At 33.8% G+C, this 22,135-nt stretch overlaps 1 protein-coding gene across 2 annotated transcripts in view; it reads right to left on the bottom strand.

The window, feature by feature from the left end:
• Window positions 1–22,135, bottom strand: part of LOC131164836 (lysine-specific demethylase JMJ17) — a 69,774-nt gene that overhangs the window by 7,485 nt on the left and 40,154 nt on the right. For both annotated transcript variants that reach the window (XM_058122336.1, XM_058122337.1), the window contains 9 exons: window positions 20,470–20,652; window positions 19,725–19,786; window positions 17,426–17,504; window positions 16,778–16,927; window positions 16,248–16,381; window positions 15,803–15,923; window positions 15,649–15,722; window positions 3,800–3,944; window positions 3,484–3,633 (listed from right to left, as the gene is read on the bottom strand). In XM_058122336.1, the coding sequence (XP_057978319.1) occupies window positions 3,484–3,633; window positions 3,800–3,944; window positions 15,649–15,722; window positions 15,803–15,923; window positions 16,248–16,381; window positions 16,778–16,927; window positions 17,426–17,504; window positions 19,725–19,786; window positions 20,470–20,652 (1,098 nt within the window). The remainder of the gene's footprint in view (window positions 1–3,483; window positions 3,634–3,799; window positions 3,945–15,648; window positions 15,723–15,802; window positions 15,924–16,247; window positions 16,382–16,777; window positions 16,928–17,425; window positions 17,505–19,724; window positions 19,787–20,469; window positions 20,653–22,135) is intronic.

Genomic DNA, 22,135 nt, shown 5'->3' with positions numbered 1-22,135 from the left:
TCATGTATTCATCGTAAGAAGATAATATGAGATGGCGAAGTCTAAGATCAAGGCACCAAACTCATTTTCATCTCCATGTCCACACCCTCCATGAACCATCTCATAACCTCTATCGTCTTTTCCAATGCTTCCATTCAAATAAGCTCCTATTAATATTTTCTCAGTCCGTGCTATCCCTTGTATAATACTATTCACATCCTCCCAAAGTTGCCTTCTAACATTTTCAGCTAAAAGCCTATTTGAGGAGCATATGCACTATAACATTTATTATCTCTGGGCCTAAGACAATCTTGACTTTTATGATTCTATCCCCCACTTTTTTAACCTCTACAACAATTACTTTCCCTTAGATTTTTTTCTTCCTACGTTGTCACCCCAAAGTGATGCACCATGTCAGCGCCCAAGTATGGTGTCAACCGTACAAAGGAAAAGAGGAAAAAGAAATAGAATAAGAGCCAGCAAATCAATTAGGTGGCATTTGGTAACTGCAAATCAACTCTAGGAATTGGAATTTGAATGATTAATTCGAATTCTTAATGTTTATTTTACAGTAATCTCATTCTGATTCCCATTTCACGCAAGAATAGGATTCCTCCTTTTGCCTATATTTTGATTCCAGACTCTCACTTCGGAATCAAATCTTGATTCCTGGAAATACAGTATTGATAATAATATGATAATTTATATTAATATAATATAATATATATTACATAAATTTTAAAAATAATATTAATATTATGATATCTTTATTAATATTTAAAATATTATTATATATCTTAATATAAATATTAAGCTATCGTTATTAACATTTTTATTATATATAAAAATATTATAATATAAAATAATTAATAAAACAGTATTAAATTCTAAAATATTATGATATACTTGTGGTATGATTGTTGATTTATTATATTAATATTTGTAATCTCAAAAATAAAATAAAAAAATATTTATCATTATCATCAATTATAATAACAAAATCTAACAATGCTATAGTATTTAAAAAAAATATAATACTATTGTATATTAAATATACGTAGGCACATATACGTTACAATGTAATAATAATATATATAATAAAATATATACTACAAAAATATAAAAATAATATTAATACTATGACACCATTAAGTATAAGTATATAATAATACTTTTAATATAAACTATTTTAACTATTATTATTAATATTTATATTATATATAATAATATAAAGGGAAAAAGACACTGACCTCCCCTTAAGGTTTGAAAAAAAGACATTGACTTCCCCTCAGGTTTTAAAATTTCTAGAGACCTCCCCTGAGGTTTCAAAAATGTCATGAACCTTCCTTTAGGTTTTGAGCAGAGGTTTTTGTCTTTTTGGCAAACCGAAGGAAGGTTCATGACATTTTTGAAACCTCAGGGGAGGTCTCTAGAAATTTTAAAACCTGAGGGGAAGTCAATGTCTTTTTTTCAAACCTTAAGGGGAGGTCAGTGTCTTTTTCCCTTTATATTATTATATATAATATAAATATTAATAATAATAGTTAAAATAGTTTATATTAAAAGTATTATTATATACTTATACTTAATGGTGTCATAGTATTAATATTATTTTTATATTTTTGTAGTATATATTTTATTATATATATTATTATTACATTGTAACGTATATGTGCCTACGTATATTTAATATACAATAGTATTATATTTTTTTTAAATACTATAGCATTGTTAGATTTTGTTATTATAATTGATGATAATGATAAATATTTTTTTGTTTTATTTTTGAGATTACAAATATTAATATAATAAATCAACAATCATACCACAAGTATATCATAATATTTTAGAATTTAATACTGTTTTATTAATTATTTTATATTATAATATTTTTATATATAATAAAAATGTTAATAACGATAGCTTAATATTTATATTAAGATATATAATAATATTTTAAATATTAATAAAGATATCATAATATTAATATTATTTTTAAAATTTATGTAATATATATTATATTATATTAATATAAATTATCATATTATTATCAATACTGTATTTCTAAACACTCAAGTAGATGATTGCAAATAGTCCAGAAACAAATGGAAAACCTCAAAATTCCTTTTTTTGCCAATTTTTAAATTTTTTAAATTTTGGGGATTTCAGACAAAACTTTAGAAATTCCCAAAATTTCAGCCAATATCTTGCAAATTGGAAATTGAAACCCGGTTTCTGTCCGAACCTTCCTGGAGTCTGAAATTTGGCAGAATTTCAGAAATTAAGACCATGCCTACAAGAAAAAGTCTACTCAGAATACTGTAACTACTCTTCCCCAGAACAGGAGAATTGTCGTCCAACAAACCATCTCCAAAAATAGAGAAAGGGAATTATAATAGAAGACCAAATCAAAATCGGGACCTTATGTAACTGAAAGTTTTATTAACACTTACTCAAGTAAGGCACTTGAGGTGCCTCCGTAGTAAAACTTACTCTTGTGAAATGGTTTAATTCTTTCTGTTTCTATGCATATGCATGGGTGAATCTACACATGAAATGCAATCTAGAAACTTTCGTAGGAATGACAAAGAGAAGGCAAAACTAGATTGTGAAGAAATTCCTAGGATTCCTTCAGCTTGGATGAAATAAGCGAACAAAGGGAAAATAATGCATCTAGCATTCCTTTCGAAACCAGCAAAGTAACATGAATCAAAATATTGGGTAACTAAGAAAAAACATATTGATATACCAGGGGAAGCCAGCCAATGCATGAATCACTTTGACAATATTTGGAGGCCAATTCCAAAGAATAAGGTCACGAGCTTGTTTGATCCACCAGATGCATTTAGTTTAATACTTGTTAGGCTTGTGTATGTGGGGGTGGGATTTCAAATGAATGGGTCTAGGGTTGATTCATAATTTCCTTGTATTTTAGTCTTTGCTATAAATTAGAATGTTGAAGCCATGTACATTAATTTGGTGCATTTGAAATTCGGAAGTATAGTGATCTTCCCTTACTGATGCTACATCACATATCCAGAAAGCAAATGCAATTAAAATGAGTGTAAAGATGAGGAAACAGTAAAACTTTAAAAGATAAAATAAGAAACAAGCAAAATAGTAGGTAAGTTAAAGTGGCGATTGTAGCAGATAATGGAAGGGACAGCCAGTAAAATGGGTTGGACCCTAGCAAAATAGACCAGGCTCCAGTGAGGAAGCGATTTAACTGACACTAGAGGCTATTTGTAGAAAGAGTGACCTAAAATAACTTGGAGTGAGGTGGTTATAAGAAAGGACTTCATGACAATCCAACTTCTAGAAGATGTTGCCCTATATCATGCAAAATGACAACTCAAGTCTTTGTTGTCATTGTTTCTGTGCTGTATGGACCTTGGGATGTGCAAAAGATCACATACCTTCTGGAATTTTCTTATTTATTTTTTATTCATCTATCAGAAAATGGTTAAATGCTCCCAATAACAAATGAAGAACAGCAGGACACACCTCTTTCAAAAGCCGTTGAATCTGCTGGATTGAGGGCTTTTGCAGACTCTCTAACAATTTATCTACTCTAACTTTCCACGAGTTTCTTGTTAATGCCAGCTCTAGGCTGTCATTACCCTGATGATCAGAGACGCCTCCCATTTCCACTGCCTGTGTGCAAGGGAAAAAGAAGTGCATGCAGTCACGAAAAGGAAATTATTTAATCTTGCGGCATGTTTTAAGCATAACCATCAACAAATCTAGAAAAAGAAGCATCTAATTATGCAAACAAGAGGAGACATAAAAATTAAATAGTGACAAAACCAGGGCACAGTACCTTTAAAGCAGTAGTTAGCTTTCTAAATGTGGCCCCAATATCTTCATCAAGACAAGTTAATGTAAAATCCACTATTTCAGTTAAGCAAGCTCTGCATGCAAGTGTTTTCTGCACAAGTTCCTGTAATATCTCTTTTTCTTCAATCCTGTCAAAAGCAGCCACAACTATTAGATGTCATCACATTGTTCAAGATTATATATTAAACTGAATTTGGAAAATAGAAAATACAAAGAAAAACAATCAGGCACGCAATTATCTTGAGCTGGAAGGTGGGTAGCATTCTATCGCAGAAAACCTCAAAGGGCATAAGTAATATCCACTGCTAGAGAATACAACTCTTTTATATACTTCACACTAACCAATCATATGAGTACTCAACTTTATTGAGAAGCAAGAAATTTCGAGAACCAACCCACAACTAACTTCAAAGCAAATAACTGGACAACAAGACTTACTAAAGGATTCTTAAAAATAAGAAAGTACAACCCTGGAGCAAGTGTTAAAAAGTTACAGCTATGCCCACAACATCTGTAATTTAAAAAATAAAGTGCAACACTTGAACTTGTTTTTGCTTGATCCTTTATTGCCCCACATCATTCTCCCAAGTTACAGTTACACCATTTGTCTTGATCGGCACCTTGAACCTTAGATATTAAGATCTTTGGTGCTGATACCACCTTCTTCATTGAAGGCAAGAAGTGTGCAAATGCAAAGCTCTCCTCACATATATTATTGAACATAGCTAAAAACATCAATATTGACGGTGTTGAAATTTGAGTAAAACAAAAGACCTAACATAGCAATGGGTCACCCTTACTAAAATAACACTAACACATTAATAATGCTAAATGACTAAAACAACCATTAACACTCCCCCTCAAGCTAGAGCATAGATATCATATGCTCATAGCTTGTTATAAATAAATTTAACACCATCTCCCACCCCCACCTCCCCCAAAAAAAAGTTTTGGTAAAAAAATCAGCAAGATGCATATCAGACTTCACAAGTGGTCATAATGAGACTCTACGCAAGTTTCTCCCAAGAAAGTGACAATCTACTCAATGCGTTTTGTCTGCTTATAGAAGACTAGGTTGGAGGCAATATGAAGAACAACTTGATTATCATGCATCAACTCCACAGACCGAGAATGTGAAAAACCCAATTCTTCCAACACGTTCTCAACCAAACAAGCTCATTTGTAGTGTGAGACATGGCTCTATACTTTGACTCAGCACTTGACCTAACAATTATGATTTCTTTTTGACTATTCTAGGACCAAGTTACCAGCAATAAAGAAACAATACCCAGCTGTGGATCTTCTATCTAAAGGTAATCCAACCCAATTGGCATCAGTATATCCCTAAACAAAAGTGTATCCTAATCTCGATATAAGAGACCTCTCCTAGGTGCACCCTTGAGATATCTCAAGATGCAAATTATTGCCTCCAAATGACTTGTCTTCGAAGAATCCAAAAATTGACTCACAACACATGTTGCGAAAGATATATTTGGTTGAGCGACTATGAGATAATTCAACTTTTCAGCGAGCCTACGAAAGATGTATTTGGTTGACCTCCTCTAGAGGCGAAACTTAAAAGGCAAAACTCCTCTAATGTGTTCGCCTCAGGGGATGATGCGTACGCCTCAAACCAAAAGGCACAATTTTTATGCCTCAGCTGGAAATGTGTACGCCTTTTGGGAGCAAACATAATAATATAAAATATATTAAAGAAGATAAGTTAGGGATTGACAGCAACCCCCCCCCCCCCTTCTCGACGATTGAAGGACTTGCGCAGAGCTCTTCCTTCTTCCAAGTTGTCGTCTCTCTCTCTCTCTCTCTCTCTCCAATCTTGTTCTGCCAGTGTCTCAAATCTATCTCTCTCAAGTCTCAACTGAAACTCTGAGAGTCAAGGTGAGTTGCATTTGCAGCTGTTTTTGAATTGTTTTTACTTATCAATTTTCATATATGATATATGAATTATGAAAAATTGGAAAATTGTTAAAGAACAAAACCAATGAATGAACTAATGAAGCCTTGCTGATTGAAGAGCTGCTCTTCCAATTTTCAATTTTTACATTTCAATTTTCAGTTACTGCCATTTGAGCCTGTTTCAATTTTTCACTTTCAATTTTCAATAGATACTCCCCAATTTTCCTTGCTGTTTATTTTAGTATTTTTACTTTTTCCCAAATTGTCCACAATGAAATACTGAAGAGCTGCTGTTTCTCTGCTGCTCTTTTCCCCATTTCCTGTAAAGAGCTCTCAATTCTGACAAAGTTTTAATTTCCTGCTGCAACTGCTGATTGTTCCTGTTCAATAAACAAAAACAGGTCTGAAGGTGAATCGAAGGGGCAGAAAAAAAATTTTGTTTGGAAATACATAAAAGAAGTTGATGGAGAAAGATATTTTAGATGAAAATTTTGTGATCAAACTTGCAGTGGGACTGTGACAAGATTTAAACATCATTTGGCTAGTACGAGGAAGGGAATGAAACCTTGCCCAAAACCTCCTCAAAACGTGAGAGATGAGGAGTGCAAGATCGCTCTTGAAAATTCCAAGAAGAGAATGTAAAAGAAATTACCTTCTTGAAGAGATTGAGATGAGTCCAGGAGGAGGGATAGAGAGTGCTTCTTCTCCATCAGTCTTGAGCAAAAAAAGAGTGGGGGTTGACCTTAATCCTAGGGCTAGAGGTCCAATGGAAAAGTTCGCATCTTCACTAACCAAACAAGCCACTCTAAACTCAACATGGAAGAAAGAAGAGAGAAATAAAGTGTGTAGAAAAGGTGGCTGTTTTGTGTTCAACAATGCTCTTCCATTTAGTTTGATGGATGACATATATTGGCGTGTTATGATGGATGGTATTGCTAATTACTGGCCAGGTTTCAAGCTCCATCTATGCAAGAAATGAGGACATGGATCCTTAAAGATGAAGTGAAAGACATAGATGTCATGTTGAAAGAGCATAAAAAAGCTGGGAAGGAATATGGATGTTCTATCATGGTTGCTAGTTGGATTGATGGATGTTCAATGGTCCTGATTAATTTCCTTGTGAAAATTCCTGCTGGTACATGGTTTTTAAAATCCATTGAAGCTTCTGATTCTATAAAAAAAATGGTGATTTGATGTTTAAGTATATGGATGAGGTAATTGAGGAAGTTGGTGAGGAGAATGTTGTGCAGGTGATAATTGATAATGCGAAGAACATGATAAGAGGTGGAAAGAAGCTTATGGAAAAGAGGGAGAAGCTGTATTGCACTCCATGTGCCGCACATTGTTTGGATCTCATGTTGGAGGATATTGCAAAATTGAAGATCCATGCAACCACAATCCTAAAGGCTAAGCAAGTTGCGAAATTTATTTATAGTCATTCCAATGTACATGCAATGATGAAGAAGCATTTCACCAACAACAAAGAACTCATCTGCCCTGCAGGGATGCGTTTTGCTACTGCATTTTTGACACTTCAAAGCCTTCACAAACAAAAGTGAGGCCTTCAAACTATGTTCTCTTCGGAGATGTGGTGTACTTCTACATATGCAAAAATGCATGAAGGTATAAGGGCTTGCTCAATTGTTTTATTTGACCAATATTTTTGGCCTCACGTGGCTTATGTTATCAAGAGAATTGTCCCTCTTGTGTGTCCTAAGGGAAGTTGATTCTGAGGAAAGACCAGCCATGGGGTTTATCTATGAGTTGATGGATTTGGCGAAGGAAACAATTGCTGCAAATTTTCTAGACAAGCCAAGTATGGACCCATTCGGGGCAAAATAGATGATAGATGGACTCCACAACTTCATCGCCCTTTACATGCTGCAGGATATTATCTAAATCCCCAATTGTGTTGCAGGGAGAACTTCTCTGATTGAGAAGAAGTGAAGAGAGGATTATTTGAATGCATGGATAGAATGTTGGGATATGAAGAAAGGCTAGCTACAGACATCCAATTGGATTTGTTTGATAATGCAAAAGGGAAATTTGGGACTCGAGTGGCTATTGGCTCTAAAATGTTGAGAAGTCCAGGTAAAAATAATACATCAATAAAAATTAGTTAATTAGTAATAGTATTCTATTTTGTTTCTTCTTATAACTTAGAAGTATGTGTTTCTTCTTTTGTAGCTGATTGGTGGAAGCATTTTATGACAAAAACCCTAGAATTGACAAAGTTTGCTATTCATGTTCTTAGCTTGACTAGCAGTGCTAGTGGATGTGAGGCGACTTGGAGCACATTTGAGCAAGTTCTTAGTTCTTACAAATGCCATGTTATTCTCATTTAAACTCAAATATGCAATTATCTTCTAACATCTAAAAATTTAAATGGCTTAAACTCAATTTTAGATTCATACGAAAAAGAGTAATAGATTAGAGCACAAGAGATTGAATGCTCTACTTTATGTGAAGTACAACACCAAATTGAGGGTGGGAACTATAAGAAGAAGAGAAAATTATGATTCAATATTGGTGGAGGAAGTAGATTTAGATGATGAGTGGATCATTCAGATGGAAAAACTTGTCCTCCCAAAAGATACTTCTTGGTTTGATGATGAAAATCTCTTTGAAGTTGAAGCTATTAGAGCTTTGCCGGTGGTAGCTTTGAAGGAGATAATGCTCAAGTAAAACAAGCTTGTGGTAGCTCGCATTCCATAATTCCTAGCAAAAGAAGGACTAGTGATCATTGTACGAACTTGAGTACGTATATATCAATAGTCATTTTTGAATCTACTAAATTATCATTTTATAATTCTATATTTCTCCTAAGTCCTAACCTATAGCTTTATTGAATATCTAGGCACTCAAGACAAAGGCAAGAGAGTCTCTTTGAACTTTGTTAATTTAGATTTAGATTCTCAGAACCTAGGATGATGAGACACTGTGATGCTTTAATTTGGCTTTTTCTCTTCTTCTTGTAATGCTTATTTTAAGAGTTTAAGCTTTAAAGCACGAAAATGGTGTCCATTTTGTGATGTTATGGCTCATACCTATCTTTTAACATGCATTATTTGGATTTGTTAGCTAAATTTGGCCTATATGATACTTATGAATTATACTTTTATTTTTTTCTCCATTATTCTAAAGATTTTATCATTTTTATATTATATATAAATTTATTTTACATATTAATTATTTTTAAAAATACAGTCCCAAAAGGCTTACGCCTCAATGCCTTGAGGTTTACACCTCGCCCCACAAAGGGTAAAACGCCTTGCCTTACACCTTCACCTTTTAAAACATTGGGTGCATCAACCGGTTTGGAATTTGGATCCTAACAGCCAAATTTCATCCAAAATTTTAAGAACATACTTCCTTTGTGACAAAATAGTTTCTATACGAGATCTGAATACTTCTATACACAAGTAGTATTTCAATGGTCTCAAATCTTTGGTCTAAAACTTAGTTTGTAGAAAATGTTTTAGGCTTTATTACCTTGATTATCATCACCATCATGAATACACCTACAAATTAGGACGCTCGAGACAATTAGAAGGACTTTGGGGATAGGTGGATGACTGGGTAAGGACAACAAACTAGAATCTAAAAGATTAGGTAGAGGAAGATACACATTAGCACTCAAGGACCAATGGTAGTATGGTATAGACTCAAACAAGATAACATTAATAGAATCAAAACAAGCAATGTCGAGTAGAACTATAACAACAATATCCCCTTTGAGAACAGTAAGTAGCTTAAAAACACACATTTTATAGCACGAGGATCCAACTTATCCACCCCGGGAGTTAGCTGATGAATAAAGTACACACACTCAAATATACAAAGAAGTAAAGAGAAGAGAGGTGAAACTAGAAAGAGAATGGAGTAGGGAATTTTGTCACTAAAAACATAGGATGACATCCTGTTGATAAAATAGCAAGTACTAAGAAAAACATCATTGCAAAACACTTTAGGTACATGCATTTGATAAAGTAAGGTGTGAGTGAATTCAAGGATATGCCTATTTTCCCTCTATGGAACCCCTGTAGAGAAGTGTGGGCATAGGATAACTAATGAACAATACTAAGTTTAGTCATACAAGTAGTGAATTGAGTATTAAAATACGCTTTAGCATTGTCACTTCAAAGTATGCAAACTAGCAAACCAAAAATTAAGTCATTATTTTAGAACAAACGCCAAAAAATATATGAAATAACTCAAAACGATCTTTTATTAAATAGAGCCAAGTCATCCTTGAATAATCATTCGCAAAGATTACAGTATCAAAAACCCAACTTGGACACAACTTGACGAGGACCTTAAACATTAGAATGGACTAACACGAAAGGGCTTGCTGCCTATATATTGACTCGAGAAGCAAAAGGGACATCATGATGCTTTCCCAACTAACAAGATTCATAATCAAGACTAGACACAGGACCCAAATTCGGAACAAGTAGTTTCAATTTTTATAATGAAGGATGACCAAGGCGACAATGAATTTGGAGAGGTGTGGCAACTGGCAGCAAAAATGCAAGCAGTAGAAGGTAATAGCAGCTCAAATTGACAAAGTCCACCAGCTTCACACCCTTTACAAATCGTCTTCCTCATCTTCAAATCTTGAATGACCATAGAATCAGAGAAGAATGTTACTGAACAATTCATGGATTTGGTAATCTTGCTAACTGATATAGGATCGAGAGGAAATTTAGGAATATACAAAACCAAAAGAAGAGAAATAGAGGAAGTGGGATTTACAATCCCAATTCCTTAATTGTAGTGGTGGATCTATTTGTAAGAATAATAAATGAAGTTTTCAGGATGTTGGGAATAGAGAAGAGATTAGGTATACTTGTGATATGACCAGTGGCTACGAAATTTGCAGCCTAAGGACTGGAACAAGAAGTACTAGATGACAGACAAATTGTAGGGTTATTGGACAAGGGATGCAATGGGAAGAGAAGCTTCCTGGGATGCTTGATACTACTAGAATTGGAATGATGTTCCTTTCACATAGATATAGTATGTTGCTCCCACCTGGCCCCAAAGGTGAGGAATCTATGGTGGGAGTCTATGGTGGTCACATTGGCAACATGAGAAGGTTTAATATGTAAATCTCAAAATTGCTCAATAGTATGACCTCGTCCACAATGAGCACACTTGCGAGGAGTGCCTCTACCTCGTCCATCTCTTCCACCACAACCACTTGAACCATCTCAATAACTTCTGCAGCCGCTGCGTGGAAAACTAGAAATTGCATGGCAAGACTATCCTTCCAGAGCCAGGTGCGAGAGCAAGGGAATGTGTGATGGAGGAAGCAAGAAGGACTCAAGAATAAACATCGGCAAATGATGGCAATTTTGCACTAGCAAGTGTCTGGGACAGGACTGCCTCAAATTAAACCCGCTAGATCCTGAAGAATTGTTATCTACTCCCTCTACCTCTGCATCTCGCAAACATTGGCGGTTATAGGTTGCACAATGTTAAGCTCCTCATGAATACACTTCATCTTTGTAAAATACTCAGTCACACTCCTATCTTCCTATTGTAACTAAAGGTATTCCAGGGATAAATCATACATACATGAAATGTGTTACTAGAGTACAAAAGCTTGACATAATCCTAAATCTCCTAGATGCAAGCACATCCATGCAATCTGGGGTTCCATCGCGTACAAGAGGAAAACAGTCAAAACATCTCGAGTCCACACTTCTTTTCTCTTCTCATTAGAGGGTCCACATTGGAACAAGTGGTTAGATTTTCCTAACCCAGCTAAATAGACCCTAACAGCCTTAGACCACTAAACATATATCTTTCCATCCAATTTTTCAACTGTTATCTAAGGCAGTGATAAAGGAAGCATATTTATGGATTATAGACTACATCCCAACACTCAAAAACTAGACCAATGTCAAACAAGAGGAATAATAACACTAACCAAAACAACAATAAATAAGGTCACCTGCCGAAACAACCACAGATGAGTCGCCAACAAACAAACATAACACTGCCACAGATCCACAAAATCAATGAATGGACGCTGCCATTGCTCCAAGAGACTCGCCAATGGACTTCACTAATACTGAACAACAACAACAGAATGGCTAACAGTGCATGGTCGAAAAAGTGGCTGGGAAACACGGCAAATGGGGTTGGCACCGCCAGCAGTCAGCCATCACATAGGGCACATGAAGGGGATTCCGGCAATGGGATTTTATAGAACTACAGATTTTGGGGCAGGGGGGATAGTTTCTGTTGTTGAGTATATGGTTGGTCTTGTGAAATATGTAAGGGTTTTGAAGGTTCTGAGAGAGGCAGTGACAGCCAGGATATTTTCCAGCGACAGCTGAGTTTTCTGGCAATCCCTGGAATGTTTTCTAGGTTGATCCTCCGATGCTGGCTAATTTGCGTAGGATGGCTGGGTTTAGGGTTTGGTGGTGGTGGTAAGGTTTAGGTTGTAATTAAACTCTTGCCGGATTGCCTGTGGATGTAGGCCTAGTGCCAAACCACTGATTGTTTACTTCTCTTTCATTCTAGCAATTTTGTCTTGTGTATTTGCCAATTGCAGTGTGGGTGATCCGTGTGACCTAACATTATTTATTATAAATTAACATATAAAATAAAAAATAAAGAGTGGTCCAGTGATTTTGAGTTTTAAAGACTTGGAGTTGGGTTAAATGCCCTGTGCTGACTCACAGTAACATCTCTACTTCCATGAAGGAAATTCCCAACTTTGATATCAATTTTTTGCATTCCTAAAAATACCCTTCATAAAATTTCACACTTGACTAAAGGAATGATTGGCTGGCGTACACTACACAAAACTAATGGAGTGACTGGATTGGAGTACTATCAGAAAAGCAACACAAATACAAATCCAGAGAAAGCAACAGAAAATGGCTTTAGAAAAGCAGCAGTAATTTCTGTCCTCTTTTCCAAATAACAACACCCTACCCATTTTCCTGACAACCCTTCCATTTTCGCGTTCCCCCAACCAAACAAAACTATAAAATGACAGGGACCTATCTGAGGACCAAAATGTTACTATCACATGAAGCAAGTGGACCTTTTATATACTAACTACAAACAACCAGATAATTATTGAAGTCATTATCATTGTTGATTGGAGTAAAGATTTTGTCAAAGCATGGAGTAGATAAATGGAAGATAGATGACGATAAAAAAATAACAATAAAAAATAAAATAAAAATAAAAAAAATAAAAAGCTTTCTTTTCAATCGCTATGCATGTTATTATTTATTACTCTTCACTAATTTAAGCAGTTTAAGAGAGAAAAAGGGGCAGAAATGTAAGGAATTGGTATAGAGGATGGTGTTATTAGAAGTTCGAACCAGAGTGAAATTAGAACCAAAAGGTCATTGGTTGGTTCAAAATGCCACTTCACCATACCCGATTGAACCAATGGTATAATTGGTCAAGAGACTGTTTGGAACCACTAATAAAGTACTTTTCTGGAAAAAGTAGTTATGTGAAAATGTACTTTCTAAAAGTAGTCTAAGATTAATTATTAAAAGTACTTGTTTAGAAAATACTTATTTTCCTTAAAAAAAAATAGTTTGGATAAGTCTTTTTTGAAATACATACTTATTTAAGTTTAAAACAAAAACTTCTTAAATTGTAAAAGTAATTTATAGGATAAATAGTTGAAATGAGAGATGGATAATAGAAGAAAATTAAAATATATAAAAACTTGTTTACAAGGCAATAAAATATAAGGCATATACAAGATTACAACACAACAATGTATAAATAAAACCAGGACAAAAAACAAGATGTTGAATACATGTATCTCAAAATTAAAGTACTTCATTTTACAAAATTTTAAGAGATTTAATTAAATTTTTTATTTTTCATAATTATCTAACATTCAACCAATTTTTTTGCCTGTTCACACTTCAGCTGCTGGGGAGAACTACTGTATAACAATGATAGAGGAGCATACTTCTATTGATCAATTTATGCAAGTTTAATTTCAAACTCGAATCCAATAATGGGCAAGGGTGGTAAAGAAATCTCTAGAGATGGAGGGAAATTCCCATGAAGCCCTACAAAATTTTGTGCAAGAAGATGATGAATCTGATGAACTAGTAGCAAAATAGCTGCAAGCCAACTACTTACACATTACAAGTAAAATAAGCAAGACAAATTAACAAGGCAAAAGCTAGAGTAAATGTTCAACAAAAGCAAGGAAAGAGTAAGAAAATAAGAGAACAATAAGCTCTCTTCTCTACCACTTGTCAACCTTGTAATCACCCTTCCTGGAATGGACTAGACCAAGGGATGGATTAGATATCGGAATAGGATTACGCCGTTGCATGTACATGTGGATCACTGGATCTATCACAGATGAAAACAGTCCATTCCAGAAAGACTCTGGAACTATAAACTTCAACAAAACCCATTTCTTTTTCTTCTTCACAGAGATAAAGGGAGGCCTCAGTTATATTTCTGAAAAGAATTTTAGTCGTTCTTGTGCTCAATGCTCCAATCGAATGATTTTGAAATTTCTTTAAAAAAAATATTTTCCTATTGCCATGGGATACTGACGACAAACTAACTTTGATGGCTTTGGTCAGATGAATCCATCACATATCTATTGTAGAAAAAGTCCATCATTGAGAGAAAGAGAAGGCTCCAATGGCCCAATGGTTGCCAGGGTTTTTCAACAATGTCACTGATCACGAGAACCAAAATCAAAGTTAGATAGGTGTTGAGAGAAAAGATGCAGAGATGAGGGGCTGGGGAAATAGGAACAGGGACGAAGGCAAATTTTGAATAAACATTATATAGGAGCTTATTTTGGTCTTGGTAAATAATAGGCAAAAAAGGAATGGGGATTCCCATGGGTAAGGCAAAATCACCATTCATTCCCTCAAGTGGATGAATCAGCATTCCAACAAGAATGCAATTCCACTTCCATTTTTGGAAACCAAGCAATGGAATTGGAACCAGGCCTGGAACTCTACTTCCATTCTAGCCCTGATTCTGCAGACCAAACACCACATAGTGATTTGACACCGAAACACTAATGTCCAATCCCTATTGCCAAATCATTGCATCACATTCTAACAGAAGGTATATCTCCAGATATATTGAAAAATAGGCAAGGTATTGCATAGGTAATCCAAAAAAATTGAATATCAAGCAATCACATAGATAAAATGCACATACTAATTCAAACAATCATGCATGATTTAAATTTTCATGAAATTATCAAAATTTCCACTTTCCACCACCCTCAAAATCGAAATGGTAGTCAATTTCCATATTACAAAATTTCTGAAGAGGTTTCCACAAATCATCAAAAAGTATCAAAATCTCGAATTTTAAATATAAATAAAATTTCAATATTAAAAAGTAGTCTTTTTATTGCAAATAAAGATTATTACAAGAAGGATAAGAATGAAAGCTTTCATATTTTTAAAAATGTTGCACAAGATTGAACTTAGATACTAGCCACAACATTTCATTCAGGCACTTTGTCTAAAATTAGTTGCATTACTTTCATTTATATTAATTGAGCATAAATATGTTTTATATGGTTATTATATTAGAGTTATTGCACCTTACACACCAAAACCTGTTATTGACGTATTTTCAGATGATATTTCAGCTCTAAATCTTGCATTTTTTTGTTTGTTTATAGTTTCTAAAGTTTCATTAAAGAAATTCCACACTTCACTGTTAATTTTTATCAATTTTTAAAATTTAAAATAAAATTTCCATCCTAATTTCTGTAGTTTTGAAGCCTTGAAATTTAGTTGAATCAAAACTTAAAACCTCAACCATGAGTCCCCGCCAGAAATCCCACCAGCCCGCCTACCCATCCACCTACAGTTGACGTACAACAAAGCAATGACATATAATTCCTCACAATAAATTAAGGATGCAGCTTATTACCGTACACGGAAATCCTCAGCAACAGAAAGAAGTTCAGAAAGCAACTTCAGCTCCACACGCTTTGCTTTAGATTTCTGTGCAAGAAAAAGGAAGGTAAGGCTGGAAATTTAAGCGCATTCAGTTCTAATACTACAATAAACAAACATCAGCATACCAGAAGACCCCCTCCATTTCGAGGGACCAATCCACCCTCAATGAATTGGCAGTAAGGGCATACATATTCTTTTGCATCATTTATGCCATCCACTTTAGGTCCTAAGCACCGCAAATGGTAACTGCAAATAAAAATATGACAAGCATGTAACAAATGAGATCACGGAATTTATATAAAAAATGAAACAGTTATCATACAAGGTTCAATGACTCCTTCAAATAAGATTAGCATCAGTGAATCCTCCGATCAGAAATCAAATTCCAATCAAATGGATTTTGAGTTCTAATTTTTATAACCTGAAAAACTCAAATGTTTATTTGACAAGACCGAGGTTGAACGTTAACAACCCATTTGAATAAGATAGAGTTGTGAGAATAAAGTTAAGAAACTGAAAAATATATGAAACAAGTGGCAGAAATCAAAACACTCACAAGAAATACCTTACCAGTCCTTGCAGGTTGAACAAGTTAAAAACTCCTGATTATCAGAATTTATGAAGCAGCAAATGCATCCCTCTCTTTCTTTGTGTTCTCTTGACGTCTCATATATGTGCAAAGATTTATCCAAAGAATGTTTTATCTGTCCAACATTGAAAAAAATTCTAAATGTAATTATATAAACTAATTTTCTATTATTTTATTTTTACAAAGTGAAAAGAAGGATAGCACAATGAAACAAAGGACTAAGAACTTCCCAAGTAAAGAAACCATCAAAAAATTAAGAAAAATACAACCAGAAAGTAATCAAAATCTAAGGGCCAAAATATTCCAATCTAATGAAAAATACACTCAAGTCACCAAAACTATGATGCATCCCTCTCTTTCTTTGTGTTCTCTTGACGTCTCATATATGCGCAAAGATTTATCTAAAGAATGTTTTATCTGTCTAACATTGAAAAAGATTCCAAGGGCCTAAACTGTGATGCAAGTGCATGAAAGTTAGAGACACAGTGAGGGCAAAAGATCTTGAACAAACCTTTAACAAAGCACCAGGCAGTGGATTCGTCTCACCAACTAAAGTTCCTACAATATCCTTGCAGCGTATCTTCCACTTTTCAACCTTCTCAACTTCAGATAAAATAATATCTAGTTCTGGACAATTAAAGGCATCTGCCTCCCCAAGCTCCTGAGTGTGATGCAATCATATTACCCAAAAAAAAACACAAATTACATCAATACAGTTTCGATAAGGTACTTAATAAGATAACATTAAATTGCCACCTAAAGCTACAAAATAGTTCAATACATGCAAAAAATATCTCAGTTTCAGTTCACTACTCCAAACTCCAGTTTAACAAACAAACTATCATCTTCAATGTATGGTAAACCACAGATCCAGGCATCAGGCAGGTAGATAGAGGAGAGCTAACAAAATAAACTTTTTAAAGATATAGTATAAAATTTTGAAGCTATGGATGAACATAAGCAAGAATAGAGCAAAATTATATTTTTTCCTTAAATGCTGTACTTAGAAGATTGGAGAGCAAGATCAGAGCTCTGAACATCTATGAAAAGTAGCAGTCATATTAAGTCAGAAGCATGCTTGGAGTGTGAACATCATAAAATGTGTTTTTACAAGGTCAAATAAGTAATCATATTTAATTGAACTGCATCAATGTAGTACCTTGAGTTGCATCAATAAAGAGAAGGAACGGTCACCAAAATTCAGATTGAAAAACAGATGTACCTGCTCAAGCCACAACCTGCATTTATGTAATAAGCAATCAAGGATCCAAGAGATAACAAAAATTAAAAAATAAATAATAATAAAAGGAATTCCAGAATACATACACAAACCCTATGTTAGGGAGAAGCCTTGGATTTGGATTTGGGCCGATCTGGATTTGAAGTAATACAAATTTGTATTGAAATACCCTGATTCAATTCCAAGGCTCGAAATCCATGCTCCCAAATGGAGCAAAATTTTTTTTCCTACAAATCTTTTGTCTATGTAAATGACAAAGAAGTGGCATACACCTCAAGTACAACACTTGAGATTTACTAATGCAATCACGAATTTGTTAACAAATATTTTTATTACTTTGTGGCCTTTCTATAAAGGAACAGGAATGATTCTCTTAGAAATTCCTTCTCCTCAAACAAATTGGAATGTGTTTGTGTGCGCACACGCATTCACTTGTTAGGTGCAATTTTCAAACAGGAATTTAATGAAAATTGCATTCCTGGTCTTAAATTTTCACGAAATTGTCAAAATTTTCTTCGAAATTTCCAGTTTCAGTCACCCTCGAAATCGAAATGGCAGTCGATTTCAATCTTGCATGATTTCCATCGAAATCTCAACGAATCATCCGAAATTTATTGAAATCTCGAAATTTTAGCAAAACTTGTTGAAATATTAACTACGCAATGGAATTTCCTCAAAATTCAAATGAGAGATTTAGGAGTGAAGTGAAATTTCTGTGTTAATTTATTTTATTGATTTTTATTGAATCAAAAGATTATTACAAGAGCTTTTGGAATTAGATGAAAAGATAAACTTACAACAACATTTTATTTAACCATTCATGTCTAAATTATCATTATTTGTAAAATAAATGATGTTTAAATTATTTATGAATTTCATTTGTATTAACTAAATATGTTTAACACACACTATCTTACAAATACTTTTGATACACAAACAATATTACAACTTTTCCAACTCATACACAACATATAGATGTATTTAACTTGTAATATATTAGTCCTAAAACTTACCTTATTATGTTTGTGAACCATTTCTAAATTATCACAAAGAATTCCATACTTTACTACTTTTCGTTATTTTTCAAATTGAAATTGAAATTAACATCGAAATATAATTTTTTGTCAAAATTTCCGTACTTTTGGAGTTTCGAAATTTGAGCCGAAATCAAAATTTAAGACCTTGACTGCATTATTTCTAACACATGTGCCTGAATGCTAGCTTATATGAATTAAACATGCACATAAGTGACAAAGAGCTTATGAAGCCAAAAGGAAGATTGTAATTAGAGAAAGAGGGAGGTAGTTGAGAGGTTTTAATAGGTCTAAGGATGAGGATTGGAGGGCAGCACTTCTGTGATTGTTTTTTCTTCTTTTTTCTCTTGTATTTTTGTTTCTTTTTCAGTGAATGAAACTTTCTTACTACAAAGATTTTACTTTCCCAGATGAACAACCAAATTCAATCCCCCCCCCCCCCGGGTTTCTCCTCGGGTTCCCGACCTCGTATGTTCTCACAATACCTCAAGTGGCCTACTAGGGTTAGGCAAAAAGTTCAAAAAACCAATATTCATGAATTTTAACAAAAATCAATTTTCAGAAACAATCACAAAATACAACAACTTTTCTTATTAAGAAATGAATTATTAAAATCAAGTTTGTTAAAATCAGGATCCTACATGAGATCGCTGCAAGGGATAAGCAGGACCCTTCGATGGGTAATAAGATTCTATTACCGAAATAAATAGATATTTAAAAAATGCATTTAAAAGTTACAATTCATAAATTTAAATGTTATAAACCTAAAATATTGTCTAGTGAGTTTTCAAGAGTAGGAAAATAACAAATAGCCTATTTGGAAGAGCCTCGATTAACAATGAGATTAAGTGTTCAATTGTAGTATTCTTAAGTCCATCAAAACAACTTATAATGAAAAAAGTATAAACAGTAAATTAAAAAAACTGAAAACATAACAAAAATGTTGTTATTCAAGCAACTATTTGGTTCAACAGTATCACCAAGATCATCATAGGTTGTTAAAATTGGGATGCTACATGGGGACTTCATGAACATGGTTTTTTCACTGAAACAAACAAATGGCCTAGAAAACACAAGAACCACCAGCATATATCTTTTCTGATACAAATCCAAGCAACAATTTTCCCTTCAAAATGACAGAGATAACAGAAAGGAAACAACGGAACACCCATAAAAAAACTCACTTATGTTTTTCAACAGCATTTACAAGTTGATCAACCATCACCGGAAAGGAGACTTTCAACATCTGCAATTTTAGAAGTAGAGCTTAAGTACTAGATAACATTTAAAATGATAAAGTAGAACAAGTTAAAAGTTGGTGCATGCAAAGGAGGAAGTTAAAATATAACAAGGAATTCATGAAACATGGATATTTTTAAAAAGGGTGATTGTATTGGGATTATATCAGTATTAGCCATACGCCTCTGAAGCTCTTTCAAATATGTGCCAGATAGTTCAAAAACATTCTTTGACATATCCTATACTTCTGTGGGCAAGCAAAAGTTTTGACATTGAAAATACATCTAATGTTCTTCAGACACTAAACATATAGTTGAAAAACTAAAAATATTTGTATGGAATATTTTTATGTGAAAAATATTTATTAGCAAAGTGCTAAATAATTAAAGAAAACAACACAAGTTATGACAAAGAAATGACATTATTTAAATCCCTAGACTTCTATCCAATATTTTTATCATGTTGTGTATTATATTTAAACCTTTTTCAGTACTTGTTATTTTTTTTAGATAGAACATGGTAAAATGGTGCATGTACGTTATAATAAATATATATATTATAATATATATTTAATAATAAATGTATCCTCACCATATAGTACCTCAACTTTTAAAGAATGGGTACCCATGTATCCCATGCTTCATAATGAGGCATGAAGCTAATGAAGGAGTAGATAAACAAATTGAATACCTGAGATTCCACTTTAATTTCTTCAGCATCAGTCAACTTATATCTTCTATAATGACATGGCACAACAACCAACTCTGAAGCTCTCTTTAGCCACTTAACCCCATCAAGCAATGAACTCAACAAAGCAGTGGAGGTACATGTTAGTGGAAGGTGTTCTGCAGCTTCTGTCAACAAATTGACCTCCTGAGAAGGAAAAAGCAACACAATCCTTTTATCAAACAAGCTAATCAAAAAGTACAATCCTCTCTCTCTCTCACACACGCACGCACACACACACAAGAACCTCACATTCTCAAGAAATTCATTCATTCACACTTGCCTTTAAAATAGGTAGATGATTATACAAATAAAGACAATTTTCAACAATAACTTCCTGGTCACTAATTTAATTCTTAGGAGCAGATCTTAAAAAAAATCTAAAAATAAAAAGCATAAAGATGCTACAATATTTTCAACGTAAATTACTAACATCACTGAGTAAGCTATTTTATCAAACATCCATCACATTTGGTACTTTTGTGATTCTGTTTTATGTTGCATCCTATACTTGTAATAAAAATTTTTTTCATTCAACAAAAATATGCGTCATAAATATTGAATACTAAAAGACATAATAAACAGAACCAAGCTACATCAGCAAACCTACTCGTCATATGGAATATTCTATACAGATCAGCAAGTCAACTAGTCTACATAATCTTCAATCAACCAGGTCATCACAGCTCGGTGCAACTTTTGTTATGCCAAATAAATATGGCTTGAGATTTTTTTTTTTCCCTTCTTGCTCTTAATAATGGAGGGGCCCAACCATGCATTGGCCTGCTACCCTGGGACACCCAGTGCAGCAGTTCCCCACTATGGGTAAGGTTTGGTCCTTTTTAATCCCTGAACAGTAGCATCTCAATGCTACTTTACTGAAGCCATTGCCATTTAAAATTCAACACACTCCATCAATTGTATAGATCAAACATATCATATGCATAACTCGAATGAATTATCTTCATTATAATTGAAAAAGTATCATTTGCTAGGCCAACAATTCATAACCCAATTAATGTCCAGTCTAGATTTGAGAACTATGCTAAATGACATTAATTTTACCATACTGTAACATAGAAGTTTAAAGAAACTGTGTAGCAAAAATTCACAAGTACAAGTCCAGTGTAGTGGATCAACACAAATGGTGCAACAACTATTCCTGGGATTAGTCTCTGACCCTCTGCTAGAATGAGTTAAAAGATATGAAATCAAACAACACAACAAAAAATATATAGGCATTATAGAACAGGAAAAATCAGAAAAAATGCAAAAATTATGATATCCTAAAAGGACAGTTTGACTAAAAAATTTTTAGAGATCTATGCCACACAAACGAGAGGAGAACAAGAGCATACCCAACAAAACAGTAATATCAATGTGTATCATCAATTTGTATCATGATGATATCATTAAGATACGCATCTCAAGAGTTTCTTTAGTAGAAAAATGAACAATAAGTTTAGGCTCAGTTTTGTGACAAAAAAAACTGTACACATTATTAATGATAATATGCACAAGCCTAACCTCGCATTTGAAGCAACTCATTAAGACTGCATTCATCAATAACTTTTATTCAAGCCCACCCTTGACTAAATGTGTTACCTTTAAGATACATCATACACTGATT

This window comes from Malania oleifera, chromosome 9 (assembly GCF_029873635.1).
Source record: "Malania oleifera isolate guangnan ecotype guangnan chromosome 9, ASM2987363v1, whole genome shotgun sequence".
Classification (NCBI taxonomy): Eukaryota; Viridiplantae; Streptophyta; class Magnoliopsida; order Santalales; family Ximeniaceae; genus Malania; species Malania oleifera.
This window is presented reverse-complemented; position numbering and strand designations above follow the sequence as displayed.